Source organism: Mobula hypostoma, chromosome 3 (assembly GCF_963921235.1).
Source record: "Mobula hypostoma chromosome 3, sMobHyp1.1, whole genome shotgun sequence".
Classification (NCBI taxonomy): domain Eukaryota; kingdom Metazoa; phylum Chordata; class Chondrichthyes; order Myliobatiformes; family Myliobatidae; genus Mobula; species Mobula hypostoma.
This window is the reverse complement of record NC_086099.1, coordinates 67437415-67463197: the sequence shown is the minus strand read 5'-3', so window position 1 is coordinate 67463197 and position 25783 is coordinate 67437415. Positions and strand designations below refer to the sequence as shown.

Here is a 25783-nt window from a genome sequence, read left to right as displayed (position 1 = left end):
GCCATCCGATTCCTAATTGGACATTGAATCCGTGAGCACTACCTCACTTTTTTAGTATACATTATTTCTGTTTATTGCATGATTTTAATCTATTCAAGATACATATACAGCAAATCTATTTATTTATTTATTTATTTATTATTAATTTGTTTATCTTCTATATTATGTATTGCATTGAACTGCTGCTGCTAAGTTAACAAAGTTCACAACACGTGCTGGTGACAATAAACTTGATTCTGATTCTGAATAGCTACGTTGTTTCAGGACTGGAAGTAACTGGCTTAGATAGTGAAAACTCCTGTGAACTACCTAACGTCTATACACAGGAAAGTATTCGTGTGCATAAAGGGAACATTCCATGACAGAGGCCTCTCCAGGGAAGGTCTCACTTGAAACATGCCCATTTGCCAGAAATTGATTTGGAAATTGAACTGCTGATAGGCACAAATGTGCCTAAAGTACAAGTGATTCGCAGTGTTAATGATACACCCTATGCAATTAGAACATTGTTGGGTTGCACTGTGATTAGACCACTGAAAGGATACCATGGTGATAGAAGAGACTCAGCTGACAGTTAACAGGATCTCAGTTTTGAACTTGGATGAGCTTTGGTAGCAGCAGTCCGAGGGAGACTTCCCTGAATGCAGTCAGAATGAACAACCTGGTTTGTCAAGAGAGCTTAACAAATTCATGGAGCTGGTTGTAAATTCTGCAAAATTGGTGGATGGCCACTACCAGATTAGCTTACCTTTGAGAAAGAAGAAAATTAACATGCCTAATAATAGGAAGATAGCTGAACAGCATGTTCTAAATCTAAGAAAGAAGCTTAAGAAGGATTTGTCATTTCACAGTGACCACACAGCTTTCTTGAAGATTATGCCGAAAGATTGCCAGCAGAGGATATGGGAAGGTCTTGTATTTACCACATTATTGTGTTTATCACTTCAGAAAAGGAAAACTTTGTGTTGTGTTTGACTGTGGAGTGATTTTTCGGGGAATATCATTTAATGCTCAGCTTTTACATGGATTGGAGTCAAAACCAGATTCAGAAAATATCATGGTGGATATTGAATCAATGTTTCATCAGGATAATGATACCAGGGGAAGATGTAGATCTGCTGAAGTTTCTTTAGTGGCCTGATGGTGACCTCAGCCAAAGTATGGTGGACTTTAGAATGGTGGTACATTCCTTTGGAGCAACTTCATTGCCGAGTTGTGCCGATTTCAGTCTGTGCTAAATGTGCAGAAGATAATGAAGAACAGCTCAGCCACAATATGGTGGATCAGGCTTTGATTGCTTCTGTCTTGATGACTGCCTTGTGTCAATGTCCTCTGAGGAAGAGGTGGTGTTTCTCTATCATGACCTTGTATCCATCTGTGCTAAAGATAGTTTTCAACACACGAAGTGGATAAGCAACAAAGATAGTAAAGAGCGAAAGACATGAAGAATTTGGATTTGGATCAAGATATTCCATCGGTGGACAGAGCACTGGGTGTGCAATGATGCATTCAGATACCTTCAAGTTTAAGATCACAGTCCAAGATAGACCACTCAGCAGAAAGGTGATCCTCTCCACAGTTAGTTCCATCTATGATCATTAGGAATTTTGAGTCCAGTGGTGTTATCTGCTAAGAAGATCCTACAAGATCTATGTAAGAAAAAGCTTGGCTGGGATAACACTATACCGACATCTATTGCTCATGAGTGAACAAGATGGCTGGAAGATCTCTGACAGTTGGAAGACTTCAAGGTTGTTCGATGTTTGGTACTCTTGGATTTTGGAGAGGTTACTGCTGCACAGGTATACCACTTTACAGATGCAAGTGAAGATGACTATGGCGCAGTGACTATTGTTGCAGAACACGTGTTCTCAGGTGCAACATGGGGAAAATCTAGGGTAGCTCTGTTGAAGTTGCTTTCCACCCCTTATTTGGAGTTCATCGCTGCTATAATGGACACAATGTGATGGTACAACCATTGTAGGTAGAATCTCAGGTGGTGACAAGAGGGCGTACAGGAGTGAAATGTGCCAACTAGTAGAGTGGTGTCACAGCAACAACCTGGCACTCAATGTCCGTAAGGTGAAAGATCTGATTGTGGACTTCAGGAAGGGTAAGATGAGGGAAAACATACCAATCTTCACAGAGGGATCAGAAGTGGAGAGAGTGAGCAGTCTCAAGTTCCTGGGTGTCAAGATCTCTGAGGATCTAACCTGGTCCCAACATATCGATGCAGTTATACAGAAAGCAATACAGTGACTGTACCTCATTAGGATGGACACATTGTGGAGGAAGAAGTTGCACATGCACCTTCAGGACTCAGTTTTTTGGACCGATAGTACTTCTGTGCTGAAATACATCAAGAATAAAATTTTCAAGTTCCAAATCTTAGTTGCTAATAAAGCTTCAGAAATTCTTAAGGTCTCACAAGCATCTCGATGGAGGTATGTACACACTTCAAGCAACCTGGCAGATGTGGCCTCTGGACATGGGTGTCAGGGCCTCAGTATCTTCATCAGCCTGAAAGTGAATAGCCTGTGAACCCTGATTGTTCTGGAGATCTTCTACTAGATGATCTGAAAGTTAAGAGGAGTGTTACAGTGAACATCATGCAGATTGAAGAAGAGGTGGACCTGGTAACATGTATAATCCATCATATCTTGTCTTGCACCTGTTTGAGGAAGACAGTGGTCTGCATGCTTAGATTTAAGAACCTGCTCTTGTTTCTTAGTCAGAAGATGAAGCAATTGAACATTATTCTTGCAAAGTCTGACTTGGATGAAGAACAGCAAGGGTATTCTTTGGGGAGAAAGACTGAGATGGCCAAAGGTTAGATCTGCCAAGATTGTCTCTCAGTGGAGGAGCTCAGAAAGGAGATCGCTGGATTTTGCTAAAGAAAGTTTTCCAGATGAATTCTGAAGTTTACAAAGGGAAGAAAGCATGGAGGTACAGAATCTTGATGAAGAGAGTTTCCACACAGCTTCTTGTCTGGTAGAGGCCATTATCAATGAACAGTAGCTTCATCCAATCCCAATATTTGGAAGCATTAACACCCAACCATCTGTTGCTTCAGAAGACTTCATTATCCTTACCACTAGGAGAGTTTTCAAAGGTAGACATTTATGCTTGTCTTAGATGAAAGCAAGTCCAATATATGTCAAACTTGTTTTGGACACGGTTACTCAAGGAGTATTTACAACAGCTACAAGAACATCAGAGATGTTCAGGTATAAAATGCAATCTTCCTCCAGGAGATAGTCTGCTTATAGTTGATGACACAGCAGCTCAAAACTTATGGATCATTCAAGCCTTTTTGGACAGAAGAGGATTTGTGCAGCCTCTGTGCATCAAGATCAAAACAAATTGTCTGGACAGACCTATAACCAAGATCTGTCTTCTACAGGAGGTAGAGGTTTGAGGAGCTACAGCTCTAGAAGTTTCATGATCTTGACTTGGCAGAGAGTAGTGGTAAAGATCACTCTGTACTAAGGTAAGTGCTGTTAACTTCTGGCCTAGATAACTGTTGCATGACTTATCTGGAAGAAGAAAGAAGAAAAAGGACATTTGCATGAATGTTAGGATTTCATGTCTCCTGTTTTTTAGTAGTATGTAGCTGTAATAATTTTACTGTAATAATTAGGGGCTGGGATGTAGGAGCCATATATCTATTTTATGTCTGTCTGGATTGTATTTTGTGTTGTGCATTTATTATGGGTAATTTGTCACATGGGTTGGGGTATGGGAGAAGTGAAGAGTATAGTTATATTTTGTCTTGTTCAGTTTAGTCCAGGTTAGAACAACAGGCAGGCAGAATTACATCTTTTTGTTGTCAATTTAAATATGCTAATGCTTAAGTATGCTTGAACACGTTCAGACTGTTTATTTTGTTATATTGCTAGTTTTAGTTTCGAGTTTTTTATCGTTACAAGGTTGTTCATTTTTGTAGGTTTCTTAATAAAGGATTGAATATAATTCTTCAACATAGGACTTCGCTATTGTGGAGCGCGTCATACAGTGTTAACAACCCGTGCTTAGTCTCTGAGTAGTATTGGTTTGTTTTCAAGTAACTGCTACAATATTGATCAAAGATGTATAACTGAATTTGTGGTTCATCTCTGCCTTGACCGAACCTAATAGTTCAGATTCGGGGGCAGAGCATATTATCCATGTTTCTGTATTTACAGCAGTGCATCCTTGGGATATTTACAGGGACCTCTTTAGATGTTCATCGTATTAACATAATGAGCATGCTGTTGGGATTAAATGAATAAGGAATAAGAAAGAATATAGGAAAAGATGGAATGTTGATTCGAATGGGAAAATAGTTAATAATCCTGGCATGTGCCTGACAATGTGGAGAATTGCCTAGGGATGCCTTGTCCACAACACATAGGACAAATTTAATCCACCGTAATGGCATCCCAATCAGTTTACTCACAATCATCAGCAAAGTGATGAATGGTGTTGTTGACAGTGCTAGCAGGCAGTAATAACCTTTAAGGCACAAAACCCCACAGGAAAAGTGGTTCATTGTGGCTGACAGGAGAAATTAAAGAAAGAGGACTCTGGCACTGAGTCTGGTTTGTGGTTCAGGAGGGAAAGGAAGAGGCAAGCTGTGGTGACGGGGTACAGACAGGAAGTTCTGTGGATGAGAATGAGAATTCCAGACCATATGTTGACTCCAGGGTGCCAGGGTCTGGGGCATCTCAGATCAAGTCTTCAGCATTCTTAAATGGGAGGACAAGCAACCAGGGGTCGTGGTCCATATAGGTACAAATGACATGGGTATGAAGAGGGATGAGTTTCTGCAAAGTGAGTTCAGGGAGTTAAATGCTAAGTTGAAGGACAGGACCTCCAGGGTTGTGATCTCAGGGCTGCTACCCGTGCCACATGCTAGTGAGACCAGAATTAGGAGGATCATACATTTTAACATGTGGTGAATGAGTTGGTGTAGGAGGGGGGCTTCAGAATTTTGGATCATTGGGCTGTCTTTCAGAGAAAATGGGACCTGTACAGAAGAGGCGATTTGCACCTAAACTGGACGGGACTAGTATCGTAGCAGCAAGGTTTGCAAGTACTGCATGGGAGCATTTAAACTAGAGCTGCAGGGGGATGGGAACCAGAGTGCCAGAACAGATAGTGGAGTGGTTGTGGCGACAGATGTTCTTAAGACCTCAAGCAAAGTCAGGAATCAAAAGGTTGCGCATGGTGGGACCAATGCTCTGGGCTGGATATATTTCAATGTAGGAAGTATTATAGGAAAGGCAGAGAAGCTCAGGACATGGATCAGCACATGGAATTATGATACTGTCACCATTAGTGACACTTTGTTACAGGAGGGGCAGGACTGGCAGCTCAATGTTTTGGGGTTCTGTTGTTTTCGATGTGATAGAGCAGGAGGGATTAAAGGAGGAGGGGTGGCTTTGCTAGTCAGGGAACATGTCATAGCAGTACTCAGACAGGACAGACTGGAGAACTCATCTAGTGAAGCTTTATGGGTGGAACTGAGGAATAAGAAAGGTATGACTGCGTTAATGGACCCAACGGTCCACAGGATTTAGAGCAACACATTTACAGAGAGTTTGCAGACTGTTGCAAGAAAAATAAGGTTGTGATAGTAGGTGATTTTACTTTTCTACATATTGACTGAGACTCCCATACTGTAAAAGGACTAGATGGGATAGAGATTGTCAAATGTGTTTATGGAAGTTTCCTTAATCGGTACATCGAGAGTGTGTGTAATACATGATCTCCTATTAGGGAATAAGACAGAGCAGGTGACAGAAGTTTGTGTAGGGGAACACTTTGCATCTAGTGATAATGCCTTTAGTTTCAAGGTAATTATTGAAAAGGATAGGCCTAGTCCTCGGTTTGAGATTCTAAATTGGAGAAAGACCAACTTTGATGGTATCATTAAGGTTCTGGCAAGTGTGGATTAGGACAGCAACACACACAAAATGCTGGAGGAACTCAGCAGGTCAGGCAGCATCTATGAAAAGGAGTAAATAGTTGATGTTACGGGCCAAGAGCTTTCTTCAGGATTGAGAAGTTCGAGGGAAAAATCCAGAATAAAATGGTGCGGGGGGGGGGAGGGGGAAGGAAAGAGGCTAGCTAAAAGGTGATAGGTGAAACCAGATGGGTGGGAAAGGTCAAGGGCTGGAGAAGAAAGAATCTGATAGGAGAGGAGAGGAGAGGAGAAGGAGGTGGGGACTCAGGTGCAAGTGATAGGCAGGTGAGAGGTAAAAGGGTCAGAATGGAGAATAGAGGGAGTTTGGGGAGTTGAAATTTGTCTACCAGAAGGAGATATTGATATTCGTGCCATCAGGTTGGGGGGTACCCAGATGGAATATAAAGTGTTGTTTCTCCTCCCCGAGGGTGGCCTCCTCTTGGCACAAATAGAGGAGTTTGGGGAGTTGAAATTTGTCTACCAGAAGGAGATATTGATATTTGTGCCATCAGGTTGGGGGTACCCAGGTGGAACATAAAGTGTTGTTCCTCCTCCCTGAGGGTGGCCTCCTCTTGGCACAAAGGAGACCATTAACTGACAATTTGGAATAGGAATGGGAAGTGGAATTAAAATATTTGGCCACTAGGAAGTCCCGCTTGTGGTGGATGGTGCGGAGGTGCTCGACAAAGTGGTTCCCAATTCACGAAGGGTCTCACCAATGTAGAGGAGGTCGTATCGGGAACACCAGACACAACAGACGACCCCAGCAGATTCACAGATAAAGTGTTGCCTCACTTGGAAGGACTGTTTGGGGGCCCTGAATGGAGGTAAGGGAGGTGGTATATGGGCAGGAGTAGCACTTAGGCCACTTGCAGAGATAAGTGATGGAAGATGGGGAGGTAAAGATATGTGTAGTGGTAAGATCCCTTTGGAGGTGGCAGAAGTTGCAGAGGATAATGTGTTGGATGCAGACGCTGATGAGGTGGTAGGTAAGGATAAGAGGGACTCTATCACTATTATGGCGACAGGAAGATGGGGAGAGAGTGGATGTATGGGAAATGTCCAGCTAGCCTCTTTCCCCTCCACCCATCTTTTTATTCTGGCATCTACCTCCTTCCTTCTCAGTGCTGAAGAAGGGTCTTGACCCAAAACATCAACTATTTACTCAGATGCTGCCTGACCCGCTGAGTTCCTCCAGCATTTTGTGGGTGTTGCTTTGCAGACCCTTCTCCTTTCGTGGATTAGGACAGGTTGTTTTCTGGCAAAGGTGTACTTGGTAAGTGGGAGGCCTTCAAAAGTGAAATTTCGAGAGTACAAAGCTTATATGTGCCTGTCAAAAAGGCAGGGATAACAGATTTAGGAAGCCTTGGTATTCAAGAGACACTGAGGCCTTGGTTAAGGAAATAAAGGAGGGGCATAGCAGTTATAGGCAGGTGGGAATAAATGTGGTCCTTGAGTACAAGAAGTGCATAACAGGAGACAAGTTCTGCTTTTGATGCAACCACACATGATTCACCAGCTGGAATTCTAAACTTCAAATGCAGATTCTATTAGGAATTACACAGACCTGCTCCTACATAATCACTTGATGAAGCGCTTCCCAGTTACCAAGAAATACTGATTGACATGTTTGACATAGTTTACCTGGTAGTCATTAAAGGCTATCTTATCTTTTCTTGTACAGGGAATAACATAGGGGAAGTCCATATGTTGTATAATTGTCTGTGACATCTTGTCTGAAGTACCTATTGTGGCAGTTGGTCGCCAAATTTACACTGTGATTGTAATAAATAACAGTTTCATCTGGGATTAAGCTTTGATATTCAGTAGTAATAATGATAAGATAACTGAATCATTGGAACTTGCCAGAACTCGAACCTATATGATTTCACTTTTATTCTTGTCGACTGATATGAGATTAATGATGTTTAAGCACCAATTATGAGAGAAGATCTGTCATTCACTAGACTACAGGAGACGAGAAAAGTTATTTTCTGGGGCTTTTGGTGTGAATGATGTCATGGCAAACAAGTAAATTGTTTAGAAGTTCTTCCTTGTATGAGGCACAAGAGGTGGATCCTGATTTGAGGAGTTCCACTCAGAAAGGATGTTTTGAGGCAAAGACTGAGAAGATTACCAAGTGATATTATATCTAAAATGGCATTTTATTAAGGAAGCAGTGATTTTCCTAGAGGCCAGCGGATGAGGATTGGGCAGCAAGCTGTTGCTCTTCCTATCACAACGAGAATTTAGCAACCCTCTATGAGATTTCAATGACTGTTCATTTGGATATTTGAAGACTCAGGCTAGAATAAAAGGGATTCTCTCATTGACTGAAATTGCGTAATGGTTCAGTGGCCTTTTTCAAAATACACCATGCATGTCAGGTTTCGAAAGCCACAGCTATTGCTTGAGCCTGCTCCATTAATACAGATATCTCAATTTGTTGAACCTTTTGCTCAAGCTATTTTTGTGTGGATTGTGTTGGAACTTTGCCAGTACATAAACCATTCATGATATTACAGTAAAAGTTGAGACAGTCAAACAAACTCCCCATAGACTCAATCCAAGCACAAATGGCAAACTTCAGAGAGGAGGTTCAACTCACCTTAAACAATGGCAAAATTGAACTGGGCCGGACAAGATGGAGTTTCCATCCCTATTGTAAAAGACTCAGAAACCCGATGATCCGCGAAGATTCTTTCTTCGCTGTACATTTAATGCAAGACAAATTTGAGCCCTAGAATATGACTGAAAGGTTTTATTAGAATCAAACTGCAAAAAGGATATCAGCAAGTATTACTGACTGACCAATGGACGGATCTACCTGCCTTTTGCACACCAGATGGGCTGTTTCAGCATAAAGCCATATCATTTGGTATGAAAGACCACTGGCATCCTTTCAGAGAATGACCAGGGAAGTGATTACCATGTTGAGTAACTGCGGACTGTGTGCGCTGATGACCTTTGAGATCAATTATAGTTGGAGCAACCACCTCGTGTTTGTTCCAAATTCAAAACCATAGTAACCCCACTGTGGAAATAAATATATAAAATCTGTCGGGCCAATGAGCACTTGAGAAATTGAAGGACAATTTCAATAAATGGCCCCAAGCCTCTGATTCTAAGAATCTCTTTAAAGTGGCTCTTGAGGCTTGCAATAAAGACTGAGAGAAATTCTGATCCAAGGTGAAGTACTGGACTGGAAAGGTTGGTCAGTTACTTCTCAAGCAAAGTATTCCTCCATTGGGAAAGGGCACTGAGCCTCTTTATTGTTCTTTAACAATTTGAAAGGCATGTTAAAAATGTAGTTTTGAAACCCAAGACCATTGGCTGTTTTGTGGCAAATTGATGCTGCAGTTCTTTGCAATAAAAATCATGTATGATGCAGGTGAAAACAATGATGACCTGTCAAGGGTCCAAGCAATGAAGACGTAACTAAAATGGGATGACAGAAGATCATTGCTGCAGTGTTTTGTAGCATGACATTCTTGTTCTGCCTTCAGCCAGCTGTGGGCAACTGAAGTTGATACAACTTGGATATGAAAGAACAGCATGACCATCTCATGAGCCTCCACATCCAACTAATCATTCTCTGCAAGTTCCACCACCTTCAACAGGATCCGACCACCAAACACATCTTTACCTCCTTCCCCACCCACTCTTTGCCTTCCAAGAGGAACACTCTTTTCATGATTCCCTTGTCCATTTGTCCCTCCCCACTAATCTTCTCCCTGGCACTTATACCTGTAAGCGGAAGAAGTGCTACGCCTGTCCATTCACCTCCTCCCTCACCTCTATTCAGGGCCCCAAACAGTACTTCCAGGTGAGGCAACACTTCACCTGCAGTCTTTTGGGGTCATCTATTATATCTGGTGCCCAATGCAGCCTCTTCTGCGTTGGTGATACTCGACGTAGATTGGAGGACTGCTTTGCTGAGTACTATCACTCTGTCCGGAACAAGCAGGATTTCCCAGTGGCCAACCCTTTTAATTCCAACGTCCACTCACATTCTGACTTGTCGGTCCATGGTCACCTCTACTGGTATGATGAGGCCACTCTCAGGTTGGAGGAGCAACATCTCATACTCCATCTGAGTAGATTCCAACCTGATGGCATGAACATCGATTACTCTAACTTCTGGTAGACTTCTTCCCTCTCTCTCTTCCCTTTTCTCCCATTCCCCACTCTGGCTCTCTCTTACCTCTTCTGCTCACCTGCCTATCACCCCCTCCTCTTGGTGCCCTTCATCTTTCCCTTTCTGACATGGTCTACTCTTCTCTCCGAAGAGATTCCTTCTTCTTCAGCTCTTTACCTTTTCCACCTATCACCTCCCAGCTTCTCATTTCATCCCCCTTCTGCCACTCACCTGCCTTCCCCCTCACCTGGCTTCACCTATCACCTTCTAGCTTGTACTCCCTCCCCTCCCTTCACCTTCTCAGTCTGGTTTCTTCCCCCTTTCTTTCCAGTCCTGATGAAGGGTCTCGGCCCAAAATGTTGACTGTTCATTTCTTTCCATAGATGCTGCCTGACCTGCTGAGTTCCCCCAGCATTTTGCATTTGTACTCCGTATTTCCAGCATCTGCTGAATCTCTTGTGTTCTTGAGCCTTCAGCCAACATTGATGGAAAGAAACTGGAACACGTTCAAAGGGGGTATCATCATGATACTATCAATCCCGCTGGTGTAAGTTAGTAAACTAGGGAATGTCATCCAATAGAACTAGAGATAACTACTGCTTTTGATGTGACTTCCCAGAATTTAACAAAAGAACTTCAAAATTTCACTTGGGCCCATGTACTCGATTGAACATTATGAATTCTCCCCAGTAATCAAAAGTGTATGACATTTGCTTGGTATATAATATGTATTAAAGTTATTTGCATAAGTACAGGAGAAATTGTGTTTGAAGCCTCTTTTACTGCAGTCAGTGGTTTTGCTGTGATTGTTGTATAGGTGACCAACAATTATTAAGTCCAACAAAACAATGTCTAACCATGTTAACAATCCATATTAATTACCATATTCATGGTGGCCAACATTAAAATCCCCGCATGGAGGGGGAGGGGGTACACCATTTATTGGTAACCCATTGGGCCAGCAACACAAGTTCAGTATAGGAGTGAGTCAATGATCCTGGAATGCCATGGTATGTACTCAATAACTGGAATCCTTTCTGACATAGTCATAGTCATACTTTATTGATCCCGAGGGAAATTGGTTTTCGTTACAATTGCACCATAAATAATTAAATAGTAATAAAACCATAAATAATTAAATAGTAATATGTAAATTATGCCAGGAAATAAGTCCAGGACCAGCCTTTTGGCTCAGGGTGTCTGACCCTCCAAGGGAGGAGTTGTAAAGTTTGATGGCCACAGGCAGGAATGACTTCATATGACGCTCAGCGTTGCATCTCGGTGGAATGAGTCTCTGGCTGAATGTACTCCTGTGCCCAACCAGTCCATTATGTAGTGGATGGGAGACATTGTCCAAGATGGCATGCAACTTGGACAGCATCCTCTTTTCAGACACCACTAGAGAGCCCAGTTCCATCCCCACAACATCACTGGCCTTACGAATGAGTTTGCTGATTCTGTTGGTGTCTGCTACCCTCAGCCTGCTGCCCCAGCACACAACAGCTAACATGATCACACTAGCCACCACAGACTCATAGAACATCCTCAGCATCATCCGACAGATGTTAAAGGACCTCAGTCTCCTCAGGAAATAGAGACGGCTCCGACCCTTCTTGTAGACAGCCTCAGTGTTCTTTGACCTGTGCAGTTCATTGTCAATTCGTATCCCCAGGTATTTGTAATCCTCCACCATGTCCACACTGACCCCCTGGATGGAAACAGGGGTCACCGGTACCTTAGCTCTCCTCAGGTCTACCACCAGCTCTTTAGTCTTTTTCACAATAAGCTGCAGATGATTTTGCTCACACCATGTGACAAAGTTTCCTACCGTAGCCCTGTACTCAGCCTCATCTCCCTTGCTGATGCATCCAACGATGGCAGAGTCATCAGAAAACTTCTGAAGATGACAAGACTCTGTGCCGTAGTTGAAGTCCGAGGTGTAAATGGTGAAGAGAAAGGGAGACAAGACAGTCCCCTGTTGAGCCCCAGTGCTGCTGATCACTCTGTTGGACATCCAGGACACCATCCACAAAACACAAGTCTGATGTTTATTTCTCTCAATTCGAGAAACTTGCTGGGCCTTTTCAGGGGACTGGCAATCATATTGCTAAGGACATAATGTAAGTAAGGGCACAGTGATGCTACCTTACAGCTCCAACAACCCAGTTCAATCCCTACCTCTGGTGCCGGCTGCATGGAGTTTTCACACGTTCCCATTTGGTTTTTCCGGGTGTTCCAGTTCCCACTCATTCCGCAAAAACATGGAGTTCATAAGTTAAATGGCCACTGTAAATTATCGCGAATGTGTAGGTAAGTGGAATAATCTGCCGAGCAGGTGGTTGGGGGGTTGGTGGGGTGGGGGGGCGCGATTAAGTTGATGGATACAAGAGTCTCTGCAGGTGCTGGAAATCCAGAGCAACACACATAAAATTCTGGAGGAACTCATCAGGGCGGGCAGAATCTATGAAAATGAATAAACAGTCAAAGTTTCGGACTGAGCCCCTTCATCAGGACTAGAAAGGAATGGGGAAAGACGCCAGAATAAATAGGTGGGGAGAGGGGAAGGAGGGCATGCTAGAAGGTGATAGGTAAAGCCAGGTGGGTAAGAATGTTAAAGGGCTGGAGAAGAAGGAATCTGATACGAGAAGAGAGTGGACCATGGGAGAAAGGGGAGAAGGAAGGGCACCAGTGGCAGGTGCGGAGAAGAAGTAAGAGGCCAGAGTGGGGAATAGAAGAGTTCTATATTCTATACCACTCTGTAAGGGAATAGAGGAAGAGTGAGAGGAGAGGGGAAAAGCAAAAAACAGAAAAAAAATTACCAGAAGGAAAAGTCAATGTTCGTGCCATTAGTTTGGAGGCTACATAGACAGAATATGCGTTGTTGCTTTTCCACCCTGAGAGTGGCTTCATTGTGGCAGAAGAGGGGACCATGGACTGATATGTCGGAACAGGAATGAGGATAGGAATTAAAATGGTTGGCCACCAGGAAGTTCTGCTTTTGGTGGATGAAGTGAAGGTGCTCAACAAAGCGAGATCGCCAATTTGTGTCGGGTTTCACCAACTTAAAGCAAGTCAATTAAATCCAAAGATGTAATGTTAGAAAGCTCCACCTGCGGAGGGATGAAAACCAGCTTAACTGATTTAAAGAAAGAGAATTTGAAAACAACTGTATGCAAGAACGAGGCGTGACTGACGCAGGCATGGACAAGCAGGGAAACACAGCAATGATTAGAAGCTGAAGACATGAACTGTTAAGAGTGGAATTAGTAGTGAGTATCTTTACCCTAACTTGAAAACCTCAGGGTGAAACCCCTGGAGGAGAGACAATAACAATAAAAGATTTATTGAAGCTATGGCTATAAAACACAGCAGCTATAAAGGGACAATATCGGCAGAGATGAATGTCCAAGATCCCTACCGTGTAGTTGGGAATTAGTTCTGTAAAATCATACCGGGGATTTCGTCAAGTTTTTGTACAAGTTTGTAAACTAACTTGTCATGGATGATAAAATACTGCATTCCAATGAACCAAGAAAGAAGATGGCAAGCTACCCAAGATTTGATGAACCAGTGCAGGAATGAAATGTGTAATGACGCAGAGGATTTAATATGGTTGGATATGTTTATTTTCATTTGAAGAATCTGAATTTGATTTTCTGCAAGAACTGACTATTTTTGCAAAGACTTTGATAAGTTACTGAATGAGATTTACTTTGTTTAAAAGTTGTGATGTTGGAGAATTGTCGTGAAAGGAGTTAAACTGTGTATTACACAGTGGCATGCAAAAGTTTGGGTACCCCTGGTCAAAATTTCTGTTACTGTGAATAGCTAAGCGAGTAAAAGATGAACTGATTTCCAAAAGGCATAAACTTAAAGATGATACATTTCTTTAATATTTTAAGCAAGAAAACTTTTTTATTTTCATCTCTTACAGTTTCAAAATAACAAAAAAGGAAAAGGGCCCAAAGCAAAAGTTGCTTTGGGGCACCCTGCATGGTCAGTACTTAGTAACACCCGCTTTGGCAAGTATCAGAACTTGTAAACACTTTTTGTAGCCAGCTAAGAGTCTTTCAATTCTTGTTTGGAGGATTTTCGCCCATTCTTCCTTGCAAAAGGCTTCCAGTTCTGTGAGATTCTTGGGCTGTCTTGCATGCACTGCTCTTTTGAGGTCTATCCACAGATTCTCGATGATGAGAATCACCATCGACATCTGTTCCGACATATCAGTCCATGGTCCCCTCTTCTGTCACAATGAAGCCACTCTCAGGGTGGAGAAGCAACAACTCATATTCTGTCTATGTAGCCTCCAAACTAATGGCACGAACATTGATTTTTCCTTCTGGTAATTTTTTCAAAAGTTTTCAAAAAAGTTCTATTCAAAAGGTTCAAAGGAACATCTAAACAAGCCTGATGCATTTTGGAAACAAGACCAGTGGACTGATGAAGTTAAAATAGAACTTTTTGGCCGCAATGAGCAAAGGTATGTTTGGAGAAAAAAGGGTGCAGAATTTCATGAAATAACACCTCTCCAACTGTTAAGCATGGGGGTGGATCGATCATGCTGTGGGCTTGTGTTGCAGCCAGTGACATGGGGAACATTTACTGGTAGAGGGAGGAATGAATTCAATTAAATACCAGCAAATTCTGGAAGCAAACATCACGCCGTCTGTGAAAAAGCCGACGATGAAAAGAGGATGGCTTCTACAACAGGATAATGAACTTAAACACACCTCAAAATCTACAATGGACTACCTCAAGAGATGCAAGCTGATGGTTTTGCCATGGCCCTCATAGTCCCCTGACCTAAACATTATCTGTGGATAGACCTCGAAAGAGCAGTGCATGCAAGACGGCCCAAGAATCTCACAGAACTAGAAGCCTTTTGCAAGGAAGAATGGGCAAAAATCTCCAAACAAGAATTGAAAGACTCTTAGCTGGCTACAGGAAGTGTTTACAAGCTGTGATACTTGCCAAAGGGGGTGTTACTAAGTACTGACCATGCAAGGTGCCCAAACTTTTGCTTCGGGCTCTTTTCCCTTTTTGTTATTTTGAAACTATAAAAGATGGAAATAAAAAAGTTTTCTTGCTTAAAATATTAAAGAAATGTGTCATCTTTAACTTTATGCCTTTTGGAAATCAGTTCATCTTTTACTCGCTTAGATATTCAGAGTAACAGAAATTTTGACCAGGGGCGCCCAAACTTTTGCATGCCACTGTATAATTTTTGAATTTGAATTTAAACCTGTAGATATATTGCCTGGATCTGAACCTGAAGTTAACTATATACTTAAGAATAGAAATTATATTTGGTTTTCTAACTAACTAGGGATATGTAGAAAATTTGGTCTATAAACTTTTAACTAGGGAATAAAATCAGAGGGTCAGTGTGGACATGGTGGAGGATTACAAATACGAATTGACAATAAACTGGACTGGTCAAAGAACACTGAGGCTATCTACAAGAAGGGTCAGAGCCGTCTCTATTTCCTGAGAAGAGTGAGGTCCTTTAACATCTGTTGGACGATGCTGAGGATGTTCTACGAGTCTGTGGTGGCCAGTGTGATCATGTTTGCTGTTGTGTGCTGGGGCAGCAGGCTGAGGGTAGCAGACACCAACAGAATCAACAAACTCATTTGTAAGGCCAGTGATGTTGTGGGGATGGAACTGGACTCTCTGATGGTGGTGTCTGAAAAGAGGATGCTGTCCAAGTTGCATGCCATCTTGGACAATGTCTCCTATCCACTACATAATGGACTGGTTGGGCACAGGAGTACATTCAGCCAGAGACTCATTCCACCGAGATGCAACACTGAGCGTCATAGGATGTCATTCCTGCCTGTGGCCATCAAACTTTACAACTCCTCCCTTGGAGGGTCAGACACCCTGAGCCAATAGACTAGTCCTGGACTTACTTCCCGGCATAATTTACATATTACTATTTAATTATTTATGGTGCAACTGTAACGAAAACCAATTTCCCTCGGGATCAATAAAGTATGACTATGACTATGATCTAATTAGTTAGAGAGATTACAGTAATAAAGGAATCTCACTGATTCTAATTCAAAATGAATTTGTTTTGGTTTGATGACTAAGATTTGGAACCCAACCGGAATACTGGAAGTTTGAATTGTTCTTGCTCATGTAAATATTTTGTACATATTGTTTTTTTTCTTACAAACAAAAGTTATCTCCAGAAGTGTGTGGTTTCTATTCACTGCCTCCTTCCCATACCTAGAATCTTTTGATGGCCTACTAGCACTTAGTGTAGTACTATGTAATTTGATTTTCTCAGAGAGTGCAGTGACTAGTCACACGTGATAAGACTGCTGCTACATAGGTGTTACACAGGCCACACAGGGAGCACTGGATACAATAGTCAACTGCAAAAGATTTGCAAGTGAAGTCTTACCTCACTTGGAAGCACTGTTTGGGGCCCTGAAAGGAGGTGAATGGGCAGGTGCAGCATTTCTATTGTTTGCAGGGGTACGTGCCAGGAGGGAGGGACGACTGGACAGGGGAGTCACAGAGGGAGCGATTCCTGCAGAAAGTGGAGAGTGAGGGTGGGGGAAAGTAAAGCTATGATTGGTGGTTGGATCCTGTTAAAGATGGTGAAAGTTGTGGTGAATGATGTGTTGGATGTGGAGGCTCATGTGTTGGTAGGTGAGGAGAAGAGGAACTTTATCCATGTTAAGGCAATTAGGTGATTGCTTAAATTAATGGAAATATGTGGAGAATAAAATGGAATTAGTGGAAATGATGCTTGATGGTTGATGTGGACTTGGTAGGCCGAAGGCCTGTTTGTGCTGCATGACTCTATAATTTCCACTCTAATCAAAAGGACATTAATGAGACAGATTGTTTAAAATCACTATCCAGTAATTCACAGTCATAATTTCTGCTAATTAATTTTTATTCTAGATTGATTTAATTGCATGAATTTCAATTCCCCAGGTACTACAAGTGAGATTTGGAAGTAACAGCATGCTCTCTGCTTACCTGGATAAGGACAGCACCAACAAAACTTAACAAGTTCAACAGTATCCAAAGCAAACCAACTCATTGATACCTCAAACATTTAACAACCCCAATAACAATATACTATATCTACAGTGTATGCCTCCTACACAATATATTGTAGTTACTCATCAAAGCTACATCATCAACACCCCACAAAGTAGCAAAAAAAGGTTAGCAGTTTTGTTGTGACACCGCCACTCCTCTAAGGTGCAAACAGAATGGGATTAAGAGGGCGCATAGACAGGAGTGTGAGTGGGGTTGGTGAGAACCAAGGAACAAGTTAGTGGGCAAGGGTTCTTGTACCCGAGTCTACATTTTTTTAGGTGTGTGCAAGAGAGCAAGGATATACCTGACAAATGATGCTTGTTTATATGCCCACTGTTGTGTGAGCATGAAATCACATGCAACGGAGCCTAGTCTCCAATGGTCCTAATCTTCCTTGTCGTTGGATCCAAACTATGCCCTGGGAAGCCCATCTGGTAGCTGGCTTTAAAGGAAAAGGAAGCCATGTCTGATTGTGGTATACAGTCCCCTGCTGTTCACCACAGGGAAAGTTTGCCAGGATCATCCATGTGCACCTTTCCCCAGCTCTAAACTGCAGTATGAATTCCATCTACATGGAGGCATAGTGCACACAATATTCACCATGTGACAACTCCAATAGAGATGCAGGGACAGTATCAACGATCTTCCAGATTTCTTTCAACACCACCAAACCAAGAGGGAATATACAGCAGCATCCTCTATTTCTGCGACTCACTGAAAGCCATTTGCATCTTATGTTTGCTTTACACAAGCAATGAACCTAACCAACAAAGTTACATTACAGACCAACTCAATGAATTCCACTATCAAAGTCATTGGCCCATGCTTTCTCACTATAATATGGTTTCTTACAATGTCCTATCGTAGAGGAGCTAATTTTCAGACCTGTTCAAACTGCAGTGGTTACATTCCAGAACCATGATCACCTGCACCCGGTGGGATGTAATATGTAGACAACAGTTACGTTTTGGAAGTGATTGGAGACCATTCGGAGGCCACTATCAATTCATCACAGAAGCTTATAAAGAGTTGGCCCTTACATTTAATGAGCACAATACAAAGGTCCTCTACAAACCCCTCTTATTACACATACATGACTATAAAATTTCACAGCGCCAGTGTTGGAGATGTGCTTATTTTCTCCTGTCTCAGGAGTGGCTTCTCAACAAAGGCAAAGATAGTTGATGTGTTTAGGGAGCAGCAAGCCACAGTCCAAGGGTAGGTACAGAGTGAATTAACCATTGGTTTCATTCATACCAATAACAACCACCTATAGAAACAAGAAACTACAGCACAGAAACAGGCCCTTTGGCCCTTCTTGGCTGTGCCGAACCATTTTCTGCCTAGTCCCACTGACCTGCACACGGACCATATCCCTCCATACACCTCCCATCCATGTATCTGTCCAATTTATTCTTAAATGTTAAAAAAGAACCCGCATTTACCACCTCGTCTGGCAGCTCATTCCATACTCCCACCACTCTCTGTGTGAAGAAGCCCCCCTCCCTAATGTTCCCTTTAAACTTTTCCCCCCTCACCCTTAACCCATGTCCTCTGGTTTTTTTCTCCCCTTTCCTCAGTGGAAAAAGCCTGCTTGCATTCACTCTATCTATACCCATCATAATTTTATATACCTCTATCAAATCTCCCCTCATTCTTCTACGCTCCAGGGAATAAAGTCCTAATCTATTCAACCTTTCTCTGTAACTGAGTTTCTCAAGTCCCGGCAACTTCCTTGTAAACCTTCTCTGCACTCTTTCAACCTTATTTATATCCTTCCTGTAATTTGGTGACCAAAACTGAACACAATACTCCAGATTCGGCCTCACCAATGCCTTATACAACCTCATCATAACATTCCAGCTCTTATACTCAATACTTCGATTAATAAAGGCCAATGTACCAAAAGCTCTCTTTACGACCCTATCTACCTGTGACGACACTTTTAGGGAATTTTGTATCTGTATTCCCAGATCCCTCTGTTCCACTGCACTCCTCAGTGCCTTACCATTAACCCTGTATGTTCTACGTTGGTTTGTCCTTCCAACGTGCAATACCTCACACTTGTCAGTATTAAACTCCATCTGCCATTTTTCGACCCATTTTTCCAGCTGGTCCAAGTCCCTCTGCAGGCTCTGAAAACCTTCCTCACTGTCTACTACACCTCCAATCTTTGTATCATCAGCAAACTTGCTGATCCAATTTACCACATTATCATCCAGATCATTGATATAGATGACAAATAACAATGGACCCAGCACTGATCCCTGTGGCACACCACTAGTCACAGGCCTCCACTCAGAGAAGCAATTCTCTACCACCACTCTCTGGCTTCTTCCTTCGAGCCAATGTCTAATCCAATTTACCACCTCTCCATGTATACATAGCGACTGAATTTTCCTAACTAACCTCCCATGCTGGACCTTGTCAAAGGCCTTACTGAAGTCCATGTAGACAATATCCACTGCCTTCCCTTCATCCACTTTCCTGGTAACCTCCTCAAAAAACTCCAACAGATTGGTCAAACATGACCTACCACGCACAAAGCCATGTTGACTCTCCCTAATAAGCCCCTGTCTATCCAAATGATTGTAGAATCTGTCTCTTAGTACTCCCTCCAATAACTTACCTACTACTGACGTTAAACTCACTGGCCTATAATTTCCCGGATTACTTTTCGATCCTTTTTTAAACAACGGAACAACATCAGCCACTCTCCAATCCTCCGGCACTTCACCCGTAGACAGCGACATTTTAAATATTTCTGCCAGGGCCCCCGCAATTTCAACACTAGTCTCCTTCAAGGTCCGAGGGAACACTCTGTCAGGTCCCAGGGATTTATCCACTTTAATTTTCCTCAAGACAGCAAGCACCTCTTCCTTTTCAATCTGTACAGTTTCCATGGCCTCACTACTTGATTCCCTCAATTCCATAGATTTCATGCCAGCTTCCTTAGTAAATACAGACGTAAAAAACCTATTTAAGATCTCCCCCATTTCCTTTGGTTCCGCACAAAGCCGACCACTCTGATCTTCAAGAGGACCAATTTTATCCCTTACAATCCTTTTGCTCTTAATATACTTGTAAAAGCTCTTTGGATTATCCTTCACTTTGACTGCCAAGGCAACCTCATGTCTTCTTTTAGCCCTCCTGATTTCTTTCTTAAGTATATTCTTGCACTTCTTATACTCCTCAAGCACCTGATTTACCCCCCCCCCCCGTTTCCTATACATTTCATACAACTCCCTCTTCTTCTTTATCAGAGTTGCAATATCCCTTGAGAACCAAGGTTCCTTATTCCTATTCAATTTGCCTTTAATCCTGACAGGAACATACAAACTCTGCACTCTCAAAATTTCCCCTTTGAAGGCTTCCCACCTACCAATCACATCTTTGCCAGAGAACAACCTGTCCCAATCCACACTTTTTAGATCCTTTCTCATTTCTTCAAATTTGGCCTTCTTCCAGTTCAGAACCTCAACCCTAGGACCAGATCTATCCTTGTCCATGATCAAATTGAAACTAATGGTGTTATGATCACTGGAACCAAAGTGCTCCGCTACACACACTTCTGTCACTTGCCCTAATTCGTTTCCTAACAGGAGATCCAATATTGTATCCCCTCTAGTTGGTCCCTCTATATATTGATTTAGAAAACTTTCCTGAACACATTTTACAAACTCTAAACCATCTAGACCCCTAACAGTATGGGAGTCCCAATCAATGTATGGAAAATTAAAATCCCCTACCACCACAACTTTATGTTTCCTGCAGTTGCCTGCTATCTCTTTGCAGATTTGCTCTTCCAAGTCTTGTTGACTATTGGGTAGTCTGTAATACAATCCCAATAATGTGGCCATACCTTTCCTGTTTCTCAGCTCCACCCACTAGTTACTTTCAGAAGCAACTTACAAGCAGTAATGGATTTTGAAATTGCAAGGACATGTGGATAAATAAGTCTTGTTTTCTATGAAGAGCAGAGTCTACAACTGGAGACTGCTCAAGAGATATGCCTTGGAAATTGGTAAGATAATACGTGGTCCCTTAAGAGACATCTGTATGAAGATATCTGTTCAATATTTGCACAAAACAAATGTGACGTGATCATGAAACATCTTCACATGCATTAACCGGATGTAGAAATGACAGGACATCAAACTCCCAATCATGACTACACTGATTGGGAAGTGTAATATCCATGGAAAAACAATAGTTGAAGTTCTAGGATTTGGAACCAGGCACCTGGTGCCATGAGTTCAATATTTTGTGTCATTGTGACATAGATAAATAGGAACATGTTTCTCCAAGTCTGGAATCAAAGGAAGTTCCTTACTTGCAATATTGCCACTTAGTAATTCAAACATCGTCATAAGCATTTTTGTCTATCAATCAATGGCCAGAACAAACAACCCAATACTGTTACAAGGAGCGGCTGGAGCGACTGGAGGCAGACCCAAGTGCAGGACACAGGCACGGAGACAGACTTGGAACTCAGAACCAGGACCTGTGCTTGACTTGGAACTCGGAAGCAGGACCTGTGCTTGACTTGGAACTCGGAAGCAGGACCTGGGCTTGACTTGGAACTCGGAAGCAGGACCTGGGCTTGACTTGGAACTTGGAACCAGGACCTGGGCTTGACTTGGAACTCGGAAGCAGGACCTGGGCTTGACTTGGAACTCAGAAGCAGGACCTGGACTTGACTTGGAACTCGGAAGCAGGACCTGGACTTGACTTGAGCTTGGAGCCCTGACTTGGTCCGGGACTTGGAGCCCTGACTTGGACGGGTCTCAAAGCGTTGACTTGGTCCGGGAATCGGAGCCTTGACTTGGTCCAGGACTCGGAGCCTTGACCAGGACGGGGACTCGGAGCCTTGACCAGGACGGGGACTCGGAGCCTTGACTTGGTCCGGGACTCGGAGCCTTGACTTGGTCCGGGACTCGGAGCCTTGACTTGGTCCGGGACTCGGAGCCTTGACTTGGTCCGGGACTCGGAGCCTTGACCAGGACGGGGACTCGGAGCCTTGACCAGGACGGGGACTCGGAGCCTTGACCAGGACGGGGACTCGGAGCCTTGACTTGGTCCGGGACTCGGAGCCTTGACTTGGTCCGGGACTCGGAGCCTTGAGCAGGACGGGGACTCGGAGCCTTGAGCAGGACGGGGACTCGGAGCCTTGAGCAGGATGGGGACTCGGATCCTTGACTTGTTCCGGGACTCGGAGCCTTGACTTGGTCCGGGACTCGGAGCCTTGACTTGGTCCGGGACTCGGAGCCTTGACCAGGACGGGGACTCGGAGCCTTGACCAGGACGGGGACTCGGAGCCTTGACCAGGACGGGGACTCGGAGCCTTGACTTGGACTGGGACTCGGAGCCTTGACTTGGACTGGGACTCGGAGCCTTGACTTGGACTGGGACTCGGAGCCTGGAACTCGGAGCCTGGAACTGGAACACAGAGCTTGAAACTGGAACACAGAGATGACAACACCTAACAAAGACAGACAATTTTTATCTTGGCTCAGAGGAGTGACAAACAGCCAGCAATCCTCAGCTAGACACGAAGAGACAGAATTCCTAACTCGGAGTAGCAGCAAACAGCCGGACCTACTCAGCTGGGAACGAGACGACTAAACCAATCAACAACTGACAATACAAATCTTGACACGGAGTAGCTCATGAAGTGGTAAACGGCCGGCAATCACTTAACTGGAAATGAAGAGACAGAATTCCCAATTCAGAGTAGCGGCAAATGGCTGGACCTACTCAGCTGGAAACGAGACGACAGAAACCAAACAATGACAGTCCATTTGTATCTAGACACAGAGAAGCTCATGAAGACGGCCCCTTATTCATGGTGGCTCGGATGACGGTCCCTTATTCTTGGTGGCTCGGAGTGGCAACAATCGGCCAGCAAATCTCAGCCGAACATGCAAACGACAGAATTCACATCTTAGCTCGGAGTAGCGGCAAAACAGCCAGCAATTCAGCTTGACACGAAAACGACTGAATTCACCAAGCAGCCACAGGCACCCAAGCAACTTACAGAGTCCATGATTCTCGGCTGCTGCTGGATGAGCATAGCCGCACTTGGTACAGTGACGAACCAGCAGTGAGTAGATGAAAGCCAGAGTCTTTATGCTGCCGGTTCGAATGAGGATCAGGTGACCTAATCAAGGAGCCCAGAGGAACACGGGGAAAAGGAAATTAACTGAAATGAGGAGTTAACGGACCGGACCATGACAAATACAAATGTTAGGCTATTGTAAATAAAAAAAAACACCCCTCACGATGTAGTGGTAAAAAAATTCGTACGTTTTGGGCATACAAATTTTGGGTTTGGGTTTTGGGTTTGACTTTAGAACATTGATGTTGACACTGACACTACCTAGTCTCAATAAATATGTCTGAATATTCAGAACTCGCCTTACCACTTAATGTGTTGTTCCCACTTGAGTACATAATTCTATAGAACAATCTGTCATAGTCATACTTTATTGATCCCGAGGGAAATTGGTTTTCATTACAGTTGCACCATAAATAATTAAATAGTAATATGTAAATTATGCCAGGAAATAAGTCCAGGACCAGCCTATTGGTTCGGGGTGTTTGACCCTCCAAGGGAGGAGTTGTAAAGTTTGATGGCCACAGGCAGGAATGACTTCCTATGACGCTCTGTGCTGCATCTCGGTGGAATGAGTCTCTGGCTGAATGTACTCCTGTGCCCAACCAGTCCATTATGTAGTGGATGGGAGACATTGACCAAGATGGCATGCAACTTGGACAGCATCCTCTTTTCAGACACCACCGTCAGAGAGTCCAGTTCCATCCCCACAACATCACTGGCCTTACAAATGAGTTTGTTGATTCTGTTCACTGTCCACTCACAACATATTGAAGTAAATTACACACTATAACTTGATATTATATTCATCAACTTTGCTCACTTTTGTACTTAAAAGGTATAGAAACATGATGATTTTGGAGATACATCCAACTGGTCTCTCTTGTATGTTTGCTTGTGCTGAACGAAGACCTGGTACATCTACAGCTTCAGACTCCAAGTGGCTCTTTCAACCACAGCAGAAGAAATTTACCACTGCCTTCAATATGCCAATACAGCCTCGGATAAAAAGATCAGATCCCTAGAACTGGTTTAACAGTGATTTCTGTCCTGTTGTACACTTCTGTGACTAGGGTATTCTAGTTTAGATTATTACAATGTCCAAAACATTCATCCTTTTCTTGCAATCATTCAGCCAAAGAATCAGAAGAAACAATGAAGTGAATATGAAAATCCATTTCACAATCAACTTTACAAATGCAATTCAAAACTCAAACATTAGCTGTACCATAATGCTTAAATTTGCACTGCAAGATTAACTCCAAGAGCAAAGCTTTAGTGATTATTAATATTGTGGCGTTTACACAGAATATAAATGCTAAAATTTTGATCGTGTTCCCATCTGAAATGCCCATTTTCGCTTCAGACGCCGACTAATATGTTTCATATTTTCAACGTCCTCAGGTTTTTAATTTCGCGAGCCTACCTTCAGCTTCAATTTGTTGGTTTGCTGTCGTGACTCTAAGTAATAAAACTGAAATCATCTGCTAAATTTGTTCCTCAAACCTTACCAGTAATACAAATTTAACTGAGAGTAAATTCTGCCTTCCTGCAGTAACGCGGAGTTACAAACTCACTGCCTGTCGCCTTGGTGCTTGCCAAAGCTGGATAACAGGTTGTAACATAAAAAAACTAACTTGAGTTAGTTCAGCCATTCTTCGGAAAACTTGTCAAGCACAAAATGACAAAGCACAAAACGAGAAACTTTTAGCTGCGGGAGTTAAATGCAAAACAGCACATCGATAACACATGATCAGGGACAAATACCTGCGCTCAGACTGATGTTGCTGCTCTCAGCCGCTGGCTGGTTTGTGGATATGCCGTTGTACCTGACGGAAGGATGGTCTGGAGCGGTCGCTCCAAGGTGTGACTGGGATGCCGAAGCAAACGTTGATGTCGCTGGCGATGCTGTTCCCGGGACCAGCCTACTGTTGGACGTGCTCTGATAAGGGTAATGCTGCTGCTGTTGGTGGTACTGATGGTGGTAATGCTGTTGCTGCTGCTCGGTGTTTATGGCAACCGGCTGCTGGTGGTGACTCTGATGGGGAGCTCCTCCTCCCGCTCCAGCGCCAATGGCCAGCTGCGGGATCTCCACCATTGTAGGTCTCTCGTACCTCCTGGCCATCATCACCTTCTTCCCGGGGAACGCTTTGTGCACACTGTATGGGTTTCGCTGTTTGCACACTTTGGGGACGGTGCCCGCGCGTAACGTTTCATCTTCCGTCTGATGTATTGCCTCCTCCATTGCGGCTCGCTGGTACCGGGGAGGCGGAGGCGGGGAAGCGGCTTCCCTTCAGCTTCTGCTTTGACGCTTCCACCAAGCCCAGCTCACAGTCGGAAGGGGCCACCGGTGATTGGCAGCGCCGCTGACCTACGCCCGGGAAAGTTACCGGCGAACCGACGCGCAGCCCCGGAGCGACCCAATGAGAGGAAGACGAGGGCGGGACTTCTGCTTCAACAGAGGCTTCTGCCACTGATGTCTGTATAACTGCTTCGGTCCCTGTCACTTTTGGTCTCT

At 43.4% G+C, this 25783-nt stretch overlaps 1 protein-coding gene across 2 annotated transcripts in view; it reads right to left on the bottom strand.

The window, feature by feature from the left end:
* Positions 1-25567, bottom strand: part of LOC134343438 (BEN domain-containing protein 4) — a 73866-nt gene extending 48299 nt beyond the window's left edge. For both annotated transcript variants that reach the window (XM_063042138.1, XM_063042139.1), the window contains exon 1: positions 25033-25567. In XM_063042138.1, coding sequence (XP_062898208.1) covers positions 25033-25510 — 478 coding nt within the window. In that variant the 5' untranslated portion in view covers positions 25511-25567. The remainder of the gene's footprint in view (positions 1-25032) is intronic.
* Positions 25568-25783: the final 216 nt, after the last annotated feature.